The 25,235-nt window shown below is 43.0% G+C and overlaps 1 protein-coding gene across 1 annotated transcript in view; it reads left to right on the forward strand.

The window, feature by feature from the left end:
• The window catches only part of WNT11 (Wnt family member 11), a 156,916-nt gene extending 139,993 nt beyond the window's left edge, over positions 1–16,923 (forward strand). The window contains exon 6 of the mRNA XM_075337593.1: positions 16,382–16,923. Within this exon, the coding sequence (XP_075193708.1) occupies positions 16,382–16,556 (175 nt within the window). The 3' untranslated portion in view covers positions 16,557–16,923. The remainder of the gene's footprint in view (positions 1–16,381) is intronic.
• Positions 16,924–25,235: the final 8,312 nt, after the last annotated feature.

Consider the following 25,235-nt stretch of genomic DNA (forward strand, 5'->3'; position numbering starts at 1 on the left):
CTCAAAATGAACCAGGCCTGGATTGGCCCCGACTTCTCTACCCCAGGGGATGACAGCAGCCAAACATAAAGCCAAATAAAATGTTCCTTTTTCTTCTGGTGTGTTCCCATGCACCCCCACATCAAAAAGGGTATACGGTTCATGATTTATTATTTTTCTTGTCCTCATCCTCCTTCTTCTACTTCTACATAATATCAACTGGATTATCATGTGGCACTTGCTCTAAGTTTTTACAGGGCCATCAGGAGGCCCTTGCTCATAATTTTACTCACCACCGACATGAGCCAAATCAGAGTCTCACATACCGCAGTCACAGCTTCTTCCATGCTTAAGTTGATTCCATGGGTTTTTAGTGCAACAGGGGGCATGATAATCAATAGGCGCATCCGTCTGTCAACTGAAAATGCTGATAGGCTGACTGTTCTCAAAACGATCAAGGACTGGATTGGCCCAAACTTCTTAGGCGGGCTTTGCACGCTGCGACATCGCAAGCCGATGCTTGCGATGACGAGCGTGATATCCCCGCCCTCGTCACAGGTGCAATATCTTGTGATAGCTGCCATAGCGAATATTATCACTATGGCAGCTTCACATGCACTCACCTGTCCTGCGACGTCGCTCTGGCCGGTGACCCGCCTCCTTCCTAAGGGGGCGGGTCGTGCGGCGTCACAGCGACGTCACACGGCAGGCGGCCTATAGTAGCGGAGGGGCGGAGATGAGCAGGATGTAAACATCCCGCCCACCTCCGTCCTTCTCATTGCAGCCGGGACGCAGGTAGGAGATGTTCCTCGCTCCTGCGGCTTCATACCCTGCGATGTGTGCTGCCGCAGGAACGAAGAACAACATCGTACCTGTCGCTGCACCGGCATTATGAAAATGTCGGACCCTGCACCGATGATACGATAACGACGCTTTTGCGATCGTTAATCGTATCCAAAAGGATTTACACACTGCGATATCGACTGCGACGCCGGATGTGCGTCACTTTCGATTTGACCCCATCAACATCGCACGAGCGATATCGCAACGTGCAAAGCCGCCCTTAATCCCACCAGATGACAACAGCGTAACGCAATTAAAGGCAATTCAAACGTTCCCTTTTTTTCTGGATTATTCCCATGCACCCCTTCAAACCCTCAAAATGGGTATACGGTTCATGGTTTGTTATTTTTCTTGTCCTCCTCCACCATATCCATAGAGTCATCATGCAGCACCAGCTCATAATCTTTAGAGGGCCAGCAGTTTGGTCTCACTTATAATTTTTAGAGGGCAATCAGGTGACCCTCACTCAATTTTTAGAGGACCATCAGGTGACCCTCACTCAATTTTTAGAGGACAATCAGGTGACCCTCAATCAATTTTTAGAGAGCCGTGGGATAGCACACGTACTACCAACACTGAGGATTGCAGGCCCTAGTTCTTTTAGAGACTCCCTCATCTCCTTCACCAGTTGCTGCACCCCCTCATCGTTCTCCATCACTTAATTGTTATCTCGGAGCACGTTGTCCACATCAGTTACAAGCTGGAAGCACTGCAGTACTGGCTTGGTGAAGCGGCAACAGGCTATATCAGTCTAACATCTTTTAAGTGCCCAATTTTTTTGCTACTTGAGATTAGGACCCTATCCTGGCACTTCCACCCACAGGAGTGCCGTCCGTCTTCTCTCTACAAGTGTAAATTTGGTGTTCCCTCTAAATAACTCAACACACAGCCATTAATGTCTAAACTGCTGGCAATAAAAGTTAGTACATCCCTGACTGAAAATGGCCAAATTGTGCCCAATTAGCCATTTTCCTCCCCGGTATCATGTGACTCATTAATGTTACAAGGTCTCAGGTGTGATTAGGGAGCAGCATTCGGTGTTATTGCTCACACACACTCTCATACTGGTCACTGAAGGCTCAACATGGCCCCTCATGGCAAAGAATTCTCTGAGGATCTGAACAAAATAATTGTTGGGCTACAAAAAGATGTCCAAAGCTATAAGATTGTCACCACCCTGACACTGAGCTGCAGCACGTTGGCCAAGACCATACAGAGGTATAGCCAGACAGGATCCACTCAGAACAGGCCTCGCCGTGGTCGAACACAGAAGCTGAGTGCACGTGCTCAGAGTCATATCCAGAAGTCGTATTCTCAGAATAGATGTATGAGTGCTGTCAGCATTGCTGCACATTGGTTTGCATGGCTGTCATCCCAGAAGGAAGCCTCTTCGAAAAATGATGCACAAGAAAGCAACAAACAGTATGCTGAAGATAAGCAGACAAAGGACATAGATTACTGGAACCATCCTGTGATCTGATGAGACCAAGATAAACGTATTTGGATCAGATGGTGTCAGCGTGTGTGGCGGCTCCAGGTGAGGAGGACAAAGACAAGTGTGTCCTGCCTACAGTCAGACATAGTGGTGGAGGCTGATGGTTTACGGCTGCATGACTGCTGCCGGCTGTGAGAGGCTGTTACAGTTCATTGAGGGAACCATGAATGCCAACATGTCCTGTGACATACAGAAGCAAATCCTCTCCCTTCATCTTACAACATAACGACCCCAAACACCTCCAAGACCACCACTGCCTCGCTAAAGGAACTGAGGGTAGAGATGGTGGACTGGCCGAAGTGTCTCCAGACTTAAATTCTATGGCGCATATGTGGAGCCTCCTCAAGGTGGAGGAGCGCAAGATCTGTAACATCCATCAACTCTGTGATGTCTTCATCGAGTATGGAAGAGGATCCAGCGAGTCCTGTGAAGATCTACTGACCTCCAGGCTCAAGAGAGTTGAGACCGTGCTCGAATATAATGGTTGTCACACAAAATACTCACACTTAGGGCACAATTTGGCCATCACTTTTTGACATTAATGGTTGTGTGTTGAATTATTTAGAGGACACCAAACTTACCCTGTTATACAAGCTGCACACTGACTCACTTTGGTGATATACCGTAACTATTATAACTGTCCCCTATGTACATAAATATAACTGCCATACTATTACCCTTCTTAGATAATATTATGTAAATTAACCCTATATGAGTGAAGGAATTCAGGGGTAAATAAAGCAGATGTTCCCCTGGGTTATCTCTGGAGGCTTTTAGTGTTTTCATCTTTTTCTTCGCAAAGTTAATGAAGTTACCGTGTGTCACCGGATCTGTGCCGTGTTGGGTTGACTCTATGACTCCGCTTCGCGTACGTTCCAGCTTCTCATATAACCTCCTGGTATTCGCTGCTGTTAGACGCTTTATCATCGATCTGGGCGTCCACACCCTGATATCTGGGCTTAAAGATCTCATCCGCCTGACACTTTGGAGTCATGCAATGTACATGAACTGTAAATCTCTTGTACTTTGGTTCTGCTTTCCATCCTCCATGGGCTTTGATTTGACAGGCATATATTTTTATGACCCCTGGTACATTACACAGGAGACCTATGAGCGGTGGAGAACAATATGATTAACATTACCATAAAATATACATATTTTTGCTTGTCAGGCTCTGCGCAGCTTTCAGCCTTTACTTTTTTCAATATGTTCTCCGAAATGTATAAGTATTTAAGATTTCAAAAATGTCAAACAAACTGACTTAAAGAAACACTCCGGGCAAAAATGATATAATGCGGCATCCCTTGTACAGCGATCAGGAATGACACAGGGGTATTCTTTGTGCTGCTCATCCTCTACCCCCTCCAGTCCTGCACGAAGTTTACCATTTGGTCTATAGTGGTCCTTTAAGGCCAGGGTCACTCTATGAATCGGATGAGTGCACTCGAGAAAAATCTATAGCTGACACAAAAGTTAGAAAATGACTTCAGCGTACATCACTGCCATTTGCCACCTGTGATTGCTGACGGTAGCTGCAAGCTTCTGATTGGCTCATGTTGTGTATTGCAGTGGAGGGATCTGATGGGTCTCTGCACTGCAATACATTTCAGCTGAATTTGCATACTTGGACTCAGATGCAGCTGAAATAACCACTGATGCAGGTATGCCGGTGGGTCCCCTTACAGCACGCGTCTAGTCATGGACACACCATTACAACCCTGTCTAAATCCCTCTTATCTGTCCCCCGAATATGGATATCAGGGCTCATTCAATTGATAACCCCAAAAAAAGACAGTTGCAATCTTAAATTCTAAATCATGCAAACATTGAATGCAAGAATATAGATATGCATTACTGCTTAAAGAAATCTAGGACAAATTGAGATATTTAGCATACAAAAATGGCCATTTCTATATCTGCCCAGTAGCCACGTCAAGGCATATCTCTGTACTGGGAACTTACACTAAACTGAAGCCTCTCTCTGGGTTACAAAGCTCCATGTGTATAGGCAAGTAGGAACCTGCTAGCTAAGAATCAAATCAACTGTGATTAATGGATGAGGGGTACACAGTAATAGGGTATGACTCTATAATCTAGACAAAAAGACTGATGACACTCCCAGAATGCAGTCTCAACAGGTGCAAAACTGAACATGACATATAATAACAAAAAAAGACAGTGGCGCTTTGAAAAGCTAAAGCATCAAACATTGAATACAAGAATATAGATATGTATTACTGTTTAAGAAAATCCAGGAAAAATTGAGATACTTAGCAAACAAAAATGGTCATTTCAAATCTGCCCAGTAGCCACGTCAAGGCATATCTCTATACTGGGAACTGAAGCCTCTCTCTGGGTTACAAACCTCCATGTGTATGGGCAAGTAGGAAACTGCTTGTAAAGAATAAAATCACCTGTGACTAATGGGGGAGAATGCACAGTAAGAGGGCATGACTCCATAATCTAGTAAAAAAGACTGACGGAACTCCCAGAATGCAATCTAAACAGGTGCAAAACTGAACATGACACATAATAACAAAAAAAGACAGTTGCACTCTGAAATATTAAAGCATGCAGACATTGAATGCAAGAATATAGACATGTATTACTGCTAAAGGAGATCTAGGAAAAATTGAGATATTTAGCAAACAAAAATGGCCATTTCAGTATCTGCCCAGTAGCCACGTCAAGGCATCTCTCGTTCCTGGGAACCTACACTAAACTGAAGCTTCTCTCTGGGTTACAAACCTCAATGTCTATGGGCAAGTGTAAACCTTCTGCTGAAGAATAAAATCACCTTTGACTGATGGGGGAGGCATGCGCAGTCAGAGGGCATGACTCCATAATCTTGACAAAAAGACTGATGGCCCCCCCAAAATGCAGGCGCAAAAACTGAACATGATATATAATAACAAAAAAAAAATGTTTCACTCTGAAATGCTAAAGCATGCAAATATTGAATGCAAGAATATAGGCATGCATTACTGCTTATGGAAATCTAGGAAAAAATGAGATATTTAGCATACAAAAATGGCCATTCCTATATCTGCCCAGTAGCCACGTCAAGGCATATCTCTGTACTGGGAACTTACACTAAACTGAAGCCTCTCTCTGGGTTACAAAGCTCCATGTGTATGGGCAAGTAGGAACATTCTGCTGAAGAATAAAATCACCTGTGGCTAATAGGGGAGTGGTGCACAGTCAATGGGCATGACTCCATAAGGCTAAGTTCACATTTCCGTTGATTTGTATCAGTCACATGCGTCGCTTGACGCATGTGACTGATGCGCTGTTCAACGCTGCACAACGGATGACAAAGAACAGAATTCTTTGTCGGATTCCGTTGTGTGCGGGGGGCGGAGTTCGGGGGCAGAGCCGAGCGGGGGGCGGGGCCAGGCGCTGAGGATGTCAGTGGAAGTGCTGCGGTCTGCATGGCTGGGGACAGGTGAGTGTATCTGTGAGTGAGTGAGTGTGTGTATGTGCATGTATGTATGTATGTATGTATGTGTGTGCACATGCAAAGTGCGGGAGGGGGCGGAGCCGAGCGGGGGGCGGGGCCAGGCGCTGAGGATGTCAGTAGAAGTGCTGCGGTCTGCATGGCTGGGGACAGGTGAGTGTATGTGTGAGTGAGTGTGTGTATGTGCATGTATGTATGTATGTATGTATGTATGTGTGTGTGTGCACATGCAAAGTGCGGGAGGGGGCGGAGCCGAGCAGGGGGCGGGGCCAGACGAGGGTGTCAGTGCTTGTCTGCATGGCTGGGGACAGGCGTGTGTGTGTGTGTGTGTGTGTACATGTGCGGAGTGCGGGAGGGTGCGGGGCCGAGCGGGGAAGTGTCGGCCTCCCTGCACACGTAACCAGCCTAAATATCGGGTAACAGCAAAGCACCCGATGTTTACCTTGGTTACCCGATATTTACCTTGGTTACGGGCCTACACCGCTTAGCGCTGGCTCCTTGCACCGTAACCAGGGTAAATATCGGGTAACCAACCAAAGCTGGTGACGTGTGCAGGGAGCCAGAGAGCATGCGCAGCGAAATCCGACGGATCTCGCTGCTCAAAAAACGTTACATGCTGCGTTCCCCCCGCCCGGCGGTCAGTCGTTCCACGACTGATCAGTCGGGCGGAGGGTGCAACGCAGCATCATCAGTCACAATCCGCTGCTCATACAAGTCTATGGGAGCAGCGGAATCCGCTAAACGGATTCCGCTGTTTACAAGAGCAGCGGATTGTGACTGATAGATTTTAGCGGAAATGTGAACTTAGCCTAACCTAAACAAAAAGACTGATGGCACTTCCAAAATGCAGACGCAAAACTGAACATAATATATAATAACAGAAAAAGACAGTTGCACTATGAAATGCTAAAGCATGCAAATATTGAATGCATTTATATAGACCTGCATTACTGCTTATGGAAATCTAGGAAAAAATTAGATATTTAGCATACAAAAATGGCCATTTCTCCAGACTTCAGTGCAGAATTGTGAATGCAGCTCTGGCTGGGGAAACAAAGTCATGCAGTTTTGAGCTCAAAAACGCACCCGAAAAATGCACAAAAACGCCGCGAAAAATGCACTATGTGAACTTACCCCATTAGTCCCTGCATACGGTCTGTTACTGCAGTCTCAGTCTCACCCTTCCCGGGACACGATGCGACGTTCCTTCTTTTCTTGCTTACAGCCTGATTGTTGAGTTGCACAGATCAATTTCCAGAATCTTCTCCTGTCTATGGCGACTCTATCAGGCTCCTTTTATTCTTTTTGTCTTCTTGTTTAATGTTCTGCACAATGAAATCCTCCAGTGACCCCGGCGAGGTTCACAAACACATATTATCTGCCGTAGACGTGGACTGCTTCTGTGAATGCCGCAACAGATAAATAATATTTTATGGTTTTATTATTTTTATTATTTGAAATATAGAGTTAATATTTTATATTTTGCAATACTATTATTCTGTAGCTATATATATCATATATATCATCACTTTTGGTCTGTACTGTGTATATATATATATATATACACAGTACAGACCAAAAGTATGGACACACCTTCTAATTCAAAGATTTTTCTTTATTTTCATGACTCTGAATATTGTAGATTCACATTGAAGGCATCAAAATTATGAATTAACACATGTGGAATGAAATACTTAACAAAAAAGTGTGAAACAACTGAAAATCTGTCTTATATTCTAGGTTCTTCACAGTAGCCACCTTTTGCTTTGATTACTGCTTTGCACACTCTTGGCATTCTCTTGATGAGCTTCAAGAGGTAGTCACTGGAAATGGTCTTCACTTCACAGGTGCGCCCTGTCAGGTTTAATAAGTGGGATTTCTTGCCTTATAAATGGGGCTGTGACCATCAGTTGTGTTGTGCAGACGTCTGGGGGATACACAGCTGATAGTCCTACTGAATAAACTGTTAGAATTTGTATTATGGCAAGAAAAAAGCAGCTAAGTAAAGAAAAACGAGAGGCCATCATTACTTTAAGAAATGAAGGTCAGTCAGTCCGAAAAATTGGGAAAACTTTGAAAGTGTCCCCAAGTGCAGTGGCAAAAACCATCAAACGCTACAAAGAAACTGGCTCACATGAGGACCCCCCCAGGAAAGGAAGACCAAGAGTCACCTCTGCTGCGGAGGATAAGTTTATCTGAGTCACCAGCCTCAGAAATCGCAGGTTAACAGCAGCTCAGATTAGAGACCAGGTCAATGCCACACAGAGTTCTAGCAGCAGACACATCTCTAGAACAACTGTTAAGAGGAGACTTTGTGCAGCAGCCTTCATGGTAAACTAGCTGCTAAGAAACCACTGCTAAGGACAGGCAACAAGCAGAAGAGACTTGTTTGGGCTAAAGAACACAAGGAATGGACATTAGACAAGTGGAAATCTGTGCTTTGATCTGATGAGTCCAAATTTGAGATCTTTGGATCCAACCACCGTGTCTTTGTGCGACACAGAAAAAGAGAACGGATAGACTCTACATGGCTGGTTCCCACCGTGAAGCATGGAGGAGGAGGTGTGATGGTGTAGGGGTGCTTTGCTGGTGACACTGTTGGGGATTTATTCAAAATTGAAGGCATACTGAGCCAGCATGGCTACCACAGCATCTTGCAGTGGCATGCTATTCCATCCGGTTTGCATTTAGTTGGACCATAATTTATTTGTCCACAGGACAATGACCTCAAACACACCTCCAGGCTGTGTAAGGGCTATTTGACTAAGAAGGAGAGTGATGGGGCGCTACGCCACATGACCTGGCCTCCACAGTCACCAGACCTGAACCCAATCGAGATGGTTTGGGGGTGAGCTGGACCGCAGAGTGAAGGCAAAAGGGCCAACAAGTGCTAAGCATCTCTGGGAACTCCTTCAAGACTGTTGGAAAACCATTTCCAGTAACTACCTCTTGAAGCTCATCAAGAGAATGCCAAGAGTGTGCAAAGCAGTAATCAAAGCAAAACGTGGCTACTTTGAAGAACCTAGAATATAAGACATATTTTCAGTTGTTTCACACTTTTTTTGTTACGTATTTAATTCCACATGTGTTAATTCATAGTTTTGATGCCTTCAATGTGAATCTACAATGTTCAGAGTCATGAAATATAGAAAAATCTGTTTTTATATATATATATATATATTTATTTATTTATTTATATAGCCGTGTTTTATAGACTAAAGGCTATTATTAAAAAAATTGTAATATCAGTACCATTTTATATTATTATGAGCAATACTATCATAAATTATATTAGATTTTAGCATTGTTTTTCAAAAAAGGAGCCTGACAAATGATTTTTGCCCCCTGGCCCTCCTCCTGCCTCCTAGCCAAATCACAAAAACTACCATAAAGTCCAGGGATGACTTATTTTGACCTGAGGGAGGTCATTCATAACAGATTATGCCTATTTAGGGCATTGACACCTTGATTTGTCTGCACAGTGGCTCCACCTCCTTGACTGCAGACAAGTAATTTACATACAGCGCATGCAGTGTTAAAAAATTGTATCCTATCAAAATTATCCATGGGCTCAAAATTGCAGCTTTAGAAACTGAATTTAGTATGGTAATGGCAGTGATTATTTAGAAAAAGTGGGGCCCTGAGAAAAAAAAGAGGGGCCCCAAATTTAAAAATATTGCACCATCACACAGAAACATTTAGGGTATGTGCGCACGTTGCTTTTTACCTGCTTTTTACCTGCTTTTTTGCTGCTTTTTCTTCTGCGCTGTTTAATGCCAAAATGGATGTGTTCTTCTATTCAAGCAAAGTCTATGGGAATTTGGGTTTCTTGTTCACACTATGTTGTTCAAAATGCTGCCTTTTTGTGGCAGAACTTTGGTCAAAAACTCAGCTTTGCAGTGCAAAACCCAAATGGCAAAAACAATTGACATGTTGCTTCTTTGAAAAGCTGAGTTTTTGACCAAAGTTCTGCCACAAAAAGGCAGCATTTTGAACAACATAGTGTGAACAAGAAACCCAAATTCCCATAGACTTTGCTTGAATAGAAGAACACATCCATTTTGGCATTAAACAGCGCAGAAGAAAAAGCAGCAAAAAAGCAGGTAAAAAGCAGGTAAAAAGCAACGTGCGCACATACCCTTAGGGTCATTTTACATGAGACGATTTCAGATCATTAAACAAGCCTCGATCAACTCTATTCAAGACGTTCAGCGTCTGTTCATTACTAGTGATGGGCGGATCCCGACTGTAAAAGTCCAGATTCGCATGGGTTCAAAAGTACCCAAGCCCCAGGCCTGGAGTTCTCAGGAAACTCTGGATACCTATCCAGATCTGGCAACTCAGGTAATTTAAAAAAAAAAAAAAAAGAAAGAAAATAAGGGAAAAGAAGGCATGTTATACTTACCAGTGTCGAGTGCGGCTGTAACACTACTTCCAGGGCCACTCATTATCCCTCATGCATATTCACTACTTTCCCCGCCCACCGCCAGTCCCAGGGCTCTGATTGTTTGCAACCCTGTGTAACAGCGTGTCCGACAGCTTTCAATCACAGAAGTTGTGTGCTTATCTATGTAGTGTAAAAATAAATAAATAAAAATTGGCTTAGGTTCCCCCATATTATTATACCCAGCACAGATTAAGCATACGGCTACTGCTACAGACTGCAGCACCCAGCCATGCGCTTATCTATAAGAGAAACCACATGCAGCTTTTTTTTTTTATAAAAAAAAAATATTTAAATAAATTATTTTAAAAATCGGCGTGTGGTTCCCCACTCCCAATTTTGATACCCAACCATGATAAAGCCAACAGCTGGGGGCTGGTATTAGGCTGGGAAGGCCCCATGGTTATTGGGCCCCCCCAGCTTAAAAATAGGAGCCTGCAGCCGCCCAGGATTGTCACATCTATTTGATGCACCAATCCCGGTACTTTACCCTGCTCATCCTAATTGCCCTCGTGCGGTGGCATTCGGGGTAATAAGGGGTTAATGACAGCTCACAGCTGCCACTAAGCCCTAGATTAGTAATGGGAGGCATCTGTGAGAACCCACCATTACTAAACTGTAAGTGACAGGAAATAAACACAAACACCAAAAAAATCCTTTATTTGAAATAAAATACAAAAAACCCACCTTCTTTCTCCTCTTTTATTAACCCCCAAAACAACTAGTTCCAACGTAATCAGCATGAGGTCCCACAATGATGCTACATACATACTGAAGGCACAGACATTGTATGGGCACAGAATATAATTGCACGCTGTGGCCTTCAGGAAGAGAATGACTGAGCCGCGCGATGATTGATGACGTCACTCAGTTTATTTGCAGTCACAGCTGGAGGTTTCCACGGTACCCCAACTTTGACTGCAGGTAAACTAACCTTAGGTGACCTTATTAAACTCAGTGACCTCACCTCAGTTGAGGTCACTGAGTTCACAGATCTGCATCTCATGGCAGAAAACTGCACTGAAATGGCGTCAAAACTGTTTTTGTTCATTTTTTTACCAAGAGATGCAGATTTGGTGCTGAAATTTATGCACTATATTCGTGCACCAAATCTGCATCTCCTGGCGATATTTTTGCCAGGAGATCATTATCCATTTGTAGAAGCCATCTTCTTTTCTCCTTTTTTCTCCTCTTTTCATCTTCAACCTTTTTTACAGATGGTATTATATTTGCATCAAAATTTGTCCAAATTTCATTGAATCCATTCTTCTCTCTACCCGTGAAATGTTCCCCGTGCCATGGGTGCCAACACAAACCCAAAGCATGACTGATCCACCCTCTTGCTTAATGGTTTGCAAGATGTTGTTTTCCTGAAATTCTGTGCTGTTTTTTCTCCACACATACCTTTGATCATTGTGGCCAGATACTTCTGTTTTACCCTCATTGGCGCACAGGACTTGTTTCCAAAATGCGTCAGACTTCTTTAGATGTTTTTTTGCATTTTTCTGATGCTGAATTTTATGGTGAACATGGTGGAGAGGTATTATTATTATTATTATTATTATTATTCGTGAGAGCTTACAATCTATAATGAGGTGGGGGTAGACAGGGTACAAGTGCTTATTTACAGCGACAATCCAGCCATCTCAAAGAAATGGGGGTTTGTTAAAGGCTGCATGAACTAGTCATCATCCAATCTTTATGCTGCCTTTGGATGCGGTGGACCTTAATGGGGAGTTATGTTCTGAAAAGTAGTAGCAGGACAATGTGAATTGAATGATTAGGAAGTGTGATAGACCACCCTAAAAAAGATTTGTTTTTAGGGAGCGTCTGAAACTAAGTTGTGGATTGTCCTGGTTTCTTGGGGTAGAGCATTCTAGAGGATTGGTGCAGCTTGAGAGAAGTCTTGGATCCGGGAGTGGGAAGATCGAATTAGTGTAGATATTAGTTGAAAGTCGTTTGTGGAGCATATAGAATGGGTGGGGTGATAGACAGAGATGGGGATGGAGATGTAGGGGGGTGCCGCACTGTGGAGAGTTTTGTGGGTGACAGCAAGCAGTTTGAATTGGATCCTGTGATGTATGGGCAGCCAGTGCAATGACTGGTACAGAGCGGAAGTGTCCGAGTAACGATTTGCCAGATAGGTGACCCTGGCTGCAGCATTAAGGATGGACTGTAGCGGAGAGAGTCTAGTTAGGGGGAGACCAATTAATAGAGAAATGCAGTAGTCAGGGCGGGAGTGGATCAGGGCCACAGTGAGGGTTTTTGTTGTTTCTCTGTTCAGAAAGAGGGCGAGAGCCTGTATATAGGAGGTGAGGGAGAGATCGGTGTCAAGTCAACACCCAGACATCGAGCCTGCGGCCTAGGAGTTATCGTGGTGCCGCACACAGAGAGGGAAATGTTGGGTTTAGGGAGGTTAGTAGACGGAGGGAGGAGAAGATGATCAGTTTAGGAAAGGTTAAGTTTCAGATTGAGAGCAGACATGATGTTGGAAACTACAGGTATTCTTCTGATGACTCTTCCATGAAGGCCATATTTGTGCAGGTGTCTCTGAACAGTGGAACTGTCGCGGGCGGGGAGGAGCCGGGTGTCAGCACTGCGCTCACCCCTCTGCTCGGGTCCGGCTGCTGCTGCTCAGTGGTGGCTCGAGCGGTGGGCCGGATCCCGGGGGTTCTCGAGCGGCGCTCCTCGCCCGTGAGTGAAAGGGGATTGGGTTTTGGGATATAGTCTATTGTCCATGACGCCACCCACGGTTGTGGTGATCTGTTAGCACCACCGCTGCTCGGTGTGGGGATCCCGGGAGTGATGGTGTGAAGCAGCAATTTGTTGTGTTGCCCCTCCGTGGGTAGGGGTTGGTGATCCCTGGGCCCAGTGTTGAGGTGGGTAGATGCAGGGCTTGGTGGGCGCAGGGACGCGGGGGCAGCGCTGTGCCTTGCGGCACTGTGGTACTCACTCAGCCTGAGACGGTGACACAGTTCTCGGTAAAACACACGGCTGGAAAGACGGTTCCCACGGACGGCTGCACTTGCTTTCCCCAGTAGGTGACGGTGATGTCCCTTTGTCCTGCACCTATGTTGTTGATGGTTTCGATGGGTTCCCACCGGTAACCCGCTCCCCGGCTTCAAGCTGGACCGGAGGAGCTCTACTCTTTGCCCGCAGGCGCTGGCCCTCAGAAACTGGTGCCCTGGCGGTGTCTCTGTTGTAATGGTTGGGCTGTTGCCTTCAATCGGGACTTGGTTGTTTGGAGACAGACGTCCCCTTCACTGACGGATTTGGCAAATTATGGCGACTCCTAGCCTTGCCGAGGTCCAAGAGGCCCCTGCCCTGGTGCTGACTGTCCTTTGTACACTGCTCCAGACCGCCGGGCCACCACCCGTCCGCGGTCCTCCCAGGAACTTCCAAACGGTCACCCCTCCGGACAATCACTGCCGTTGCTGACCTTGCTGACTCTGTCCTGCACACAGCTGGACCCACTTCAGGCTTTTCTACTCTCACTTTTACTCTTTTCCTCTTTTCTCCACTACTACTTCACTTTCACTTAGCTCCTCTACCACTTCCTTCTACTTCACTCCCCTGAACTATCTGCCTGGTTCTTCCCACCTCCAGGGCTGTGTACTCCTCGGTGGGCGGAGCCAACCACCTGGCCCACCCCCTGGTGTGAACATCAGCCCCTGGAGGAAGGCAACAAGGATTTTAGTAGCTTTGGTGTTCCTAACTGGGGTGTAGGGTGTGGTGGTGTGATGACCTGTGACCCCTGGCTTGCCCAGGGCGTCACAGAACAATGTACCACAACTCCAGAGTCTGAGAGATCTTCCTGAAGGTCTTTTGCAGTCAAGCGGAGTAACTTATTTGCCTCTTTAGTAATCCTACGAGCAGCTCCCACAGAAATTTAGCTTGGTCTTCCAGACCTCATCTTGACCTCCACTGTTCCAGGTAACTGCCATTTCTTAATTATATTTCGAACATTGGAAAGGGCAACTTGAAACTAGTAACTAGACCGCTATGGGCCCCAGTGCAAAATTTTGGACCTGGGCCCCCACTATTATGTGGGTCAGATGTACGGGCCCGTGTCACGTTCTTGATTTTATGAAGACATATGTGTCCTTCTACCATTAAAAAAAGACTACAGATAAAATATATAAATTGAAACACGGCAATAAGATCATTTTCTTAATAATACTTCTAAGTCTTATGAAAAGGCTTGTTTAAAAAGCCAATTTTGACTTTTAGGATTGCTGCTTCCAATAGGTGGCGCTAGAGTTTGTCTCCTTCCTCACTGGAGGGACAATTTGAATAATACCCAAAGGGGCATTGCAGCTGTAAGTCCCCTCACTGGCAGCCAGACTGGTTTGTCAGGTCTCCATAAGGAGAATAGTGTTCCCCGTAGTCCCCACATAGCTTCTCATAAACCAGATCAGATACCCACACTTTGCACTGACGAGGGGCAATCACCCCGAAACACCGTGTCTACAAATTGGGATTCTGATCTGGTATATATCCTAAGTCTTATGAAAAGGCTTGTTAAAAGGCCAATTTTGACTTTTAGGATTGCTGCTTCCAATAGGTGGCGCTAAAGATTGTCTCCTTCCTCACTGGAGGGACAATTTGAAGAATTCTCAAAGGGGCATTGCAGCTGTAAGTCCCCTCACTGGCAGCCAGACTGGTTTGTCAGGTCTCCATAAGGAGAATAGTGTTCCCCGTAGTCCCCACATAGCTTCTCATAAACCAGATCAGATACCCACACTTTGCACTGACGAGGGGCAATCACCCCGAAACACCGTGTCTACAAATTGGGATTCTGATCTGGTATATATCCTAAGTCTTATGAAAAGGCTTGTTAAAAGGCCAATTTTGACTTTTAGGATTGCTGCTTCCAATAGGTGGCGCTAAAGATTGTCTCCTTCCTCACTGGAGGGACAATTTGAAGAATTCTCAAAGGGGCATTGCAGCTATAAGTCCCCTCACTGGCAGCCAGACTGGTTTGTCAGGTCTCCATAAGGAGAATAGTCTTCCCCATGGTCCCCCATTAGCTTCTCATAAACCAGATCAGATACCCACACTTTGCACTGACGAGGGGCAATCACCCCGAAACACCGTGTCTGCAAATTGGGATTCTGATCTGGTATATATCCTAAGTCTTATGAAAAGGCTTGTTAAAAGGCCAATTTTGACTTTTAGGATTGCTGCTTCCAATAGGTGGCACTAGAGTTTGTCTCCTTCCTGACAAAGGGACAAATTGAATACTTCTAAATAGTCATACAGTTATCAAGTGTCCGCTATAGCAAAAAACTAATATACCAATAAATAAAACACATAGAGAGGATAAATACTGCAAAACAATTTCCATAGATTACCACCACATAGGTGATATCCTATCCACAGAATAGGTTGTATGTTTTTGATCACTGGAGGTCCAACTGCTGGGGCCCCCACTGATTATAAGTCCACGGTCCCTTGTGTAAATAAAGTGATGGTGCCGCTACTGCTTCAATATATTCAATGGCTTCAATATATAAATGGCACAAGGTTAGAGCAGGGATGTGGGGCTGTTGTAGATTTCGTTGTGGTGCCCCCACTATTATGTCTCTGCTCGTATGACTTGAGCCATGGATTATATATAATATACAAATAAATTTGGTTTTAATTGTTTCAAGTTAATGATATCATCCAAATAAAACCTCAATAAACATGAAATGCTCAGCTGCGTTCGGTCACATGAAAGAAGTAAAAAAGAAATAAAATAAGAAAAAATCCTAATAGCAAACAAAAAGAAAAATAAATGTCGGGTCTTTTACATCTGGTGCCATTAAGTTCTGCGCAGTTTCCCATCGTTTGACGATCCTGTACACATTCCATGGAGCAGTGGCATTTAAGGACATTTAAACATCACATCAGCCGCATTCAGGCTCATACAGAATACCTCCTCTAACCTTGTGCCAAAAAAAAGCAGCCATGGGTTCTTCTAAGCAGCTGCCTAGCACTCTGAAAATGAAAATCCTGTTGTGGTTGTTTTTGTCTTTTTTTGTTGTTGTTTTTTTTGCTTTGATGGGATCAGTTGATGCATCTGCTGCCAGGTTATGTTTGACATTAACTCGTCCTTTGAATGCTCCATATGGTGAAGAAAAACGATTAACCCCTCCATTGTCTCATTGTTTTCTTTCAGACAATGCAATAAAACCTCGTTTGGAAGCGACAGTTGTGATTTAATGTGCTGTGGCCGAGGATACAACCCTTACATGGACACGGTGGTGGAGCGGTGTCATTGCAAATACCATTGGTGTTGCTATGTAACTTGCAAAAAATGCGAGAGGACCGTGGAGAGATACGTTTGCAAATGAAAAATAGCAAAACAAAACAAACAAAAAAAGCACAAAAACAGAAAAAAATGTATCCGTTCCAGACCTCACACAACAAAAAACCATGAAAAACCAAAGCACTATCCAGAGTCGGAGGTACTTTCTTCTACTAGACAAAGACGTTCAAAATATTGTGCCAAATGAGATAATAGGAAAATATCAGGACCGACATGAATGTTTTTGAAATTGCAAAAAATAAACAAAAAAAAAAAAGCAGAGACTGTGGTCACCATTTGGGTCGCCCAACTGCCTACTGGTGCCTGTCATATTGTACATATTCACGACTCCTATTATGTTGATGCAATGGGGTCTACCTTGGTACTTTTAGTGACCTACTAACAAAAAATAAGGGATTATTTTTATGTAACCTGTGAAGAAAAATGCTGGACTGGACTTCAAAGCCACTTTAATCATTCAATGGGCTCTATCTGGAAAATAAAACCGAGTGGAATTCACGCCATTTCAGGTTCAATATACTAAAATGTAGCTCTGGACTGGAAATACTGTGTAGAATATATTAAGGTAGGAGGGGAAAATTAAAAAATTCTGCACAAAGAAAAAGGGAAAATGTCACATTTCCTTCTATTAACCTAGAATTAACAGTCTTCTTTAGTTGGCCAAAATTGTCAAGGAAATTTTTGAAAAATTTGACAGTATTTTTGCATTGTCGTTAGCTAAAAGGATTGGGAAAGGGAATTTTTTTTATAAAAATGATTTAATATATTCTACAAAGTGTCCCCAAACAGGAGCGTCATTTTAAAGAGGACATGTCACTTGTCTTAAACAGGTATTTTTTTTTTACCTGGTGTAAATGCCGTTGTTCTCCTGAATCTGGCGTTGTTTGTCTTTTGTTCCTACGCCTTTCCGTTCCTGAGATATGCCCCTTCTTCTCTGTATATAAATCTAGTATTCTTAGCAAAGTGGTCATGGGGTCCAGCATCTTTACTAAGACCACGCCCATTATCAAACAAAACTAGATTTCTGTGCAAGAAAGAAGAAGCCATGTCTCAGGAACCGAGAGACGCAGGAACAAAAGAAAAACTACGCCGGATTCAGGAGAACAGCGGCTTTTATACTAGGTAAACAGATAACATATTTATGGCAAGTGACAAGTCCCCTTTAAGTATTGTTTACATTCTTCAGAATTCCATGCATCAAGTTCAGAGCATCTCAAGTCAACGCCCAGACAACAGTGTCCTGCCACTGTCGGTGGATGTACAAATTTTTTTGTTTTGTATGCAGAACCTACAGAGAGAGAGAGAGATATTTATGAATATAGCGTTCGCTTTCTTTATTCTACCTTTTTATATATATAATTATAAATGTAAGTAAACCGCTTAAAGTTTGTATGAAATAAAAACCAAAAAAGGTAAAAATATGAAACTATTTCTACAATTATATTTTTGTATTCAGTTTTTTTTTTTATACCGTTTTTGTAAAATACCACTTATACATTTACAGGTTTATCATGTAGATAAAGTGTGAACAGTTTCCTAGAGGGTTGGGTGGGGATTGTGGATTTAATTGTAGAAATAATATTGTAGCTCATAGAATATTACACTCATAGATCAAACGCATATTCTGACATTTAAAAAGCAAACAAATTATTATGATATGAAAAATGTGACTCACGTAGCAGAACTTTTTAATGACAAAATGCTTTAAATTGTTAATTGAGGGGGACAAGTATTGATTTTTTGCAAACCCACAAAAAATTAGAGAATACCAATGGAACTACCAACTTTTTTTCTTCTATAATGGTCCCTATGTGATGTCCTTCTTGATTTACATGTTTCATTGATTGAGCTTAAAAAATATATTTTGCTTGGTTTATGGAGGGTCCTTTCAAATATTAAAAATTATTTTCCCATTCCAGAGTTTTTTAAAATCTGTTAAACTCGCAACAAAAAATGGTGTCAGGATTGACTCGTCTTCACCCCACCAACAGAGCTAAGGCTTAAATGTAGGGGTGACTACTCCACACCAACATGCTTAGCCCTTGTCACGGTCGTCTCTCTATCCTTGAAAACTATTGACAGGTTCAGGACTATAGTCAATTATTACCATGTTAGGCGTGGTTTAATTAAATGTGGTTTAATTTCCCGTGGGATCTAAACAGTTAAAGTCAGTTTTTCTGCTAGCAGCTTCCCAGCAGTACAGGTCATCTGTGTTTAAGTAGTTGGGTTTCCCAACATTCTTTGCTGATAATACTAAACCATTTGTATTCTGGCCGCTTTGGTGGAAGTTAAAGTCAGTTTTGCTGCTAGCAGCTTCCCAGCAGTGCAGGTCAGCTGTGTTTAAGTAGCTAGGTTTCCCAGCAATCTTTGCTGATGATACAAAACCATTTGTATTCTGGCCACCTTGGTGGAAGGAGCGTCCTGGAGTCGTATCTTATGGGCACTTCCGGTCATGTGCAGTATGAAGTCCCAGCTTCAGAGAATTCTACTGCGCATGACTGGAAGTGCCTAGAACTCAGAAACGCGATCACAGTGAACACAGATGTGCGCATCACCACTGGTGATGCTAAATTGAATGTCATGTTAGTATGCCCTTGTAGGCATACTAACATGCTAAGAGCGTGGACTAGTCTGGGGATATAACGCCCTTGGGACTAGTCCCCGCTCTTATTAGCATACGATAAAAGATATTTAGAAATACTTTTTCTAAATATCTCTTTATCTATGCTAGTGTAAACAGGGACAGTTAGGCAGAAATTAGCAATATGTACCCAGAACTGCTCGTGGTTCTGGGTACATATTGCACCTGACAGCTTCACTTTAAATAGTAGTCAGTACACCGGCAGCATAATTTACAGGGATGTTGATTCAGCTTATAGAAAGTTTAGCTGTTCTAGGAGGATTTTCCTAACGTTTTCTCAGCAAAGAGATCTAATTTTTGAAAGTTATCAGTCAGAAGGGTACAAAGTCATTAGATATACCTTGGAACACTGTGAAGACGGGGGTTAATTTTGGCACAAAACTGATATTAACTAGAAATGTACATCCCTCAAAAAGTGATGACAAAGACATGAAGAAAACTGGGTCAGGGGCTGCAAGGCTTGCAAAACTTTAAAGGGATGCAGAAAAGGGTCAAGTACTGGTATTGTACTTTATGTAACAGCAATCTCCCATATTCTTCTTGTATCTGGTTTGTGGAAGTAGGTTGTTAAGATGGAAGCCTTTCCTTGCAAAGAAAAACATCCAACCCTGGCTATATTTTGCCAAAACCTACATCAAGTCTGCCAAAAGCATGTGTGACATTGTATTATCTGATGAGACCAAGCTTGAATTTTTGGTCATAATTCCAAAAGGTAAGATTGGCGCAAAGCCATCACTGCATACCACCAAAAGATCGCCATACCCACAGTGAAGCAAGGTGGAGGCAGCATTATGCATTGGGAGTGTTTTTCACCATTTAGAACTGGGGTTTAATTCAAGGTACAGGGAATTCTTAACAGTCCAATTATCAGTCAATTTTGCAACAAAACCTTCAGGTCTTTGCTCAGGGATCTCATCTTTCAGCACAACAATGATCCTAAGTGACCTCCAAATCAACAAATGAATGGCTGTGCCAAAAGATCAAAGTTTTGAAGTTGCTCAGCTAGAGGCCAGAGATGAATTTAATTGAAAATCAGTGGGTTGACCTGAAGAGGGCGCTGTTCTCAGGAGATGGCCCCGCAATCTGAGAGATTTAGAGCTACTGCAAGGAAGAGTGAGCAAAGATCACCAATGCCATATGTGCCATGTGCTAGACCCCCACAAAAAAAGACTAACAGTTGTCGTAAAGTCATAGGGACTTCAAAAAGTATTAGTTTAAGTGTGTGCAGATTTATGCAACCACATTATTTTAGTTCTTTCATTTTCTTTTTCCACCCGAAAATATTTCAGTTCATTTTTCAATTGAATTGTACAGATTATAAATTAAAATAAATATGTAAAAAGTTCTGAAATTATTCTTCTCGTTATGATTTTTTTACATAGCAAAAATCTAGCGTTTTAACAGTAATGTGTAGACTTTTTATAGCCACTGTATATATAGCCCCATCCTGCAATATTGCAGTACTGCATATTATTTCTCTTAACCCCCTATATACAGTCCTATCCAGAGGTATATCCTCTTAGCCTTTTTATATACAGCCCCATCCTACAGTATATCTCTCCTTTCAGCCTTAGTATAAAGCCCCATCCTTCAGTATATCTCTCCTTTCAGTCCCCTTTATATAGCTCCATCTTGCAGTATATTATTCTTCTTAACCCCCTATATACAGTCCTATCCTGAAGTTTGTCCACTTAGCTTTTTTATATACATCCCCACCCTGCAGTATATATCTTCCTCTCAGCCCTTGTATACAGACCCATACTACAGTATATCTCTCCTTTCAGCCCCTTTACATAGCCCCATCCTGCAGTACATCATTCTTCTTAGCCCCTCTACACAGAACTTCATCCAAAAATATTACTCTCCTCTCAGCCCCCTATATACAGCCCCATCCTACAATATATGTCTCCTTTCAGCCTCTGTATACAGTCCAATCCTTCAGTATATCTCTCCTTTCAGTCCCCTTTATGTAGCTCCATCTTGCAGTATATTATTCTTCTTAACTCCCTATATACAGTGCTATCCTGAAGTTTGTCCACTTAGCTTTTTATATACAGCCCCACCCTGCAGTATATATCTTCCTCTCAGCCCCTGTATACAGCCCTATACTACAGTATATCTCTCCTTTCAGCCCCCTTTATACAGACCCACCCTGCAGTATATATCTTCCTCTCAGCCCCTGTCTACAGCCCCATACTACAGTATATCTCTCCTTTCAGCCCCCTTTACATAGCCCCATCCTGCAGTATATCATTCTTTTCAGCCCCTCTACACAGAACTTCATCCAGAAATATTACTCTCCTCTCAGCCCCCTATATACAGCCCCATCCTACAATATACGTCTCCTTTCAGCCCCCTTTACATAGCCCCATCCTGCAGTACATCATTCTTCTCAGCCCCTCTACACAGAACTTCATCCAAAAATATTACTCTCCTCTCAGCCCCCTATATACAGCCCCATCCTTCAGTTTATCTCTCCCCTCACCCTCTCTATATATAAACCGATCCTGTAGTACATCGCTCCTTTGACCAGCAAACATGCCCTGCTGCTTTCTGGTATGAGCTCTGCACTTTAATAAAGGTGGCTTCGCTCCTTTTTGTGATATTTGTAACCTTATTTTTATGTTTTGTATTCACTTTTTCCTTTTATTCTTCAGAGAAAAAGAACATAAATAAAGAAAAATAAGGACATCTTACATTTTTTTTTTTTACGATACCAAAGCAGAATACATGTTAAGCTATATTCCACTTTCTGTAATAATTATCTTTACATATCAGACGTGCTTTTGTGCAGATTTAGGAACAAAGTTTTGGAATAACAGTGGATTTCTTCTTTTTTAAGTTTTTTTTTTTCTTTTCTATTTTTGCTGTCTTTTTTTTTTATTTCACACGTTGTGCCTCTCTTAAGGTGATAAAAGACCTTTGGGGGCATGCCAACATTTAAATACTTTGATTAACTTTTGATGATTTCCCCTGTAACTTGGGCCAGCATGCTAGTTCTGGTTACAGGGAAAATTCAGCCTCTGGAGTCAACTGATGAGCTGATCTAGTTCTGCTTATACCAAGCACCTCCTGCTTTTTACTTGACACCCAGTGATCATATAATCTACAGAGAGGGAGGATGAAGTGAAGTTTCTGCTTATTGTACTGTGTATATAGCAATCATGAGTGCAGTGTCACATAAGGCATGGGGGAGTACCAAGCGAACGGCAAAATGGAAGAGGTACCCTGCGTCTAAGGAAGGGGAAAATGGTTACCTCCTAACCAAACCTACCGCTGGTCCCTGGGGTCCCTCACCACCCTAGATAGGTTCCACACCTATGCGCTGAGCCGGATACCTGACTCTAGGATGACCTTAGAGCTGGGCCCAGGATAAGACACGGGTAGGATGAGCTCTTCGTCAATCCTACTAAACCCTAAAGAAAACACAGGGAGCACACACATGAGGAAAGAACATGAAAAACCTATCTCTAGATGCCCCAGGAAGTTCAGCAATGATCCTGAGTGCAAGCTGACTGCTTGCATCCAGAGCTTGGGAAGGAACTGGATATCACCATCTCAAATACATGGAAAATAAGAGTACTTAAACCTAAGAGGAAACACAGATGATTAGCAACTGAAGGAAAGAGCAACTCCGCAGGGTCCTAAAGGGAAAAAGATAAAACCTTGCAGAGGAGATACCTAGTACACTGAATACTAACAGCAGGAATAATTGAAGGTCAGGGAGCATTTTGCTCAGTCAAATGCTGTGACCTATTGCTGGCCCCCACAGGACTGTCTGTCACCCGTGGCACACCCGTAACAGGCAGAGATGTTAATAAAGTATATCTGCCTTCCCTTTGGGGGAGTCAAAGGAAGCAAGCTCCTAGCTGCTGCAGCTGCTGATTTTGCAATGACATATTCAAAACCGTCCTTTTTTCTTCAAACCACTAGATTAAAATAAGCTCAACACACTCTTAAAAGTTTTTTCCCATGTTCTGTCTTCAATTTTGCCTTCCTGCTTGCCGGTAACAGTAGCTGCTTCGCTCCTGCTTGACTGACAGTTTGGACAGGTGATATAATTGTTCCGATGTCCCAAGCTGTGCACGCTCAATGCTGCGCGCAGAAGTGGCTTTGCCTTTGTAGCATTGCAGGAGCGCAAGGAAATCCTGAGATTCGGCCAGCTTTAGAGAAGCACTTGCAAGCTGTGTAGAAAGGTTGTAAGCGCTGCCCTCCTAGGAGACAGACCACCGGTAATAGATTGCAGAAGTGGCCAGTAACTTAAACAATGATCTTTACCTGTAAAATTAACAATTCCTCTGTTCTTGAGGAGGGAAATGATTTACTATAAAAGCAAAAATGCAGAATTTCTTATTTCTACATGCACTTTGCAATTTTACCCATTCAAAAAGATGAGACAACCCCTTTAAATAATAATTTGCATTTTGTCATTTAATATTGCAGCCAAATAAAAATGAATGCTTGGATTCATAAGTCATATACAGTACAGACCAAAGGTTTGGACACACCTTCTCATTCAAAGAGTTTTCTTTATTTTCAGGACTCTGAAAATTGTGGATTCACATTGAAGCCATCAAAACTATGAATTAAAACATGTGGAATGAAATACTTAACAACAAAGTGTGAAACAACTGAAAATATGTCTTATATTCTAGGTTCTTCAAAGTAGCCACCTTTTGCTTTGATTACTGCTTTGCACACTCTTGGCATTCTCTTGATGAGCTTCAAGAGGTAGTCACCGGAAATGGTCTTCCAACAGTCTTGAAGGAGTTCCCATAGATGCTTAGCACTTGTTGGCCCTTTTGCCTTCACTCTGCGGTTCAGCTCACCCCAAACCATCTCGATTGGGTTCAGGTCTGGTGACTGTGGAGGCCAGGTCATCTGGCGTAGCATCCCATCACTCTCCTTCTTAGTGAATAGCCCTTACACAGCCTGGAGGTGGGTTTGGGGTCATTGTCCTGTTGAAAAATAAATGATGGTCCAACTAAACGCAAACCGGATGGAATAGCACGCCGCTGCAAGATGCTGTGGTAGCCATGCTGGTTCAGTATGCCTTCAATTTTGAATAAATCCCCAACAGTGTCACCAACAAAGCCCCTCCACACCATCACACCCCCTTCTCCATGCTTCACGGTGGGAACCAGCCATGTAGAGTCCATCCATTCACCTTTTCTACAAAGACACGGTGGTTGGATCCAAAGATCTCAAATTTGGACTCATCAGACCAAAGCACAGATTTCCACTGGTCTAATGTCCATTCCTTGTGTTCTTTAGCCCAAACAAGTCTCTTCTGATTGTTGCCTGTCCTTAGCAGTGGTTTCCTAGCAGCTATTTTACCATGAAGGCTGCTGCACACAGTCTCCTCTTAACAGTTGTTCTAGAGATGAGAAGGTGTGTCCAAACTTTTGGTCTGTACTGTATGAGTAGAATACTTGAAGCGCAGCAGCTTCATCGCGGCTTCCCAGGTAAACTAAGGACAGGACCGACACAGACGTGAATATTTGGGGTGGAGAAACATTTTACGACTATGAATCATTGTTTTTTAGCAATTAAGCTTCATCAAGAAACCATTGCAGTCACATCGCTGCAGGTTGGGAACAAGGCTAGAAAAACAGATTAATAATCATAAAGTGATGAAACAACATTAATTAAAAAGATGTCAGTGATAATATCTAAAGATTGAAGATTACAACATCGCACCTCCCGGCTATTTACAGGAGTCACTGGCAGCAGACAACAATGTCAGCTTTATGTCTGTAATGTCTCTATCTGAGCACAGCATAAGATCAATGAGCCCGGGGATGTATACTTTTCCATTTAATCCAATATTTCCACTTAAAAAGCTGTTTAACTGCTGCTAGAAGTCATAGAGAATAGTGATGGGCGGACCCGGACTGTAAACGTCCAGATACGCGCAGTTTCAAACATATTCGCGTTCCGGACCTGGAATTCCGGATATTGATCCGGCAACTTGGGAAATAAAAAAAAATAAAGGAAAAATAAAGAAAATAAGAATGAAGCAAGCAGGCTGTACTTACCGAGTCACCGCCGTGGCTGTAACTG

Source organism: Anomaloglossus baeobatrachus, chromosome 2 (genome assembly GCF_048569485.1).
Source record: "Anomaloglossus baeobatrachus isolate aAnoBae1 chromosome 2, aAnoBae1.hap1, whole genome shotgun sequence".
NCBI lineage: Eukaryota > Metazoa > Chordata > Amphibia > Anura > Aromobatidae > Anomaloglossus > Anomaloglossus baeobatrachus.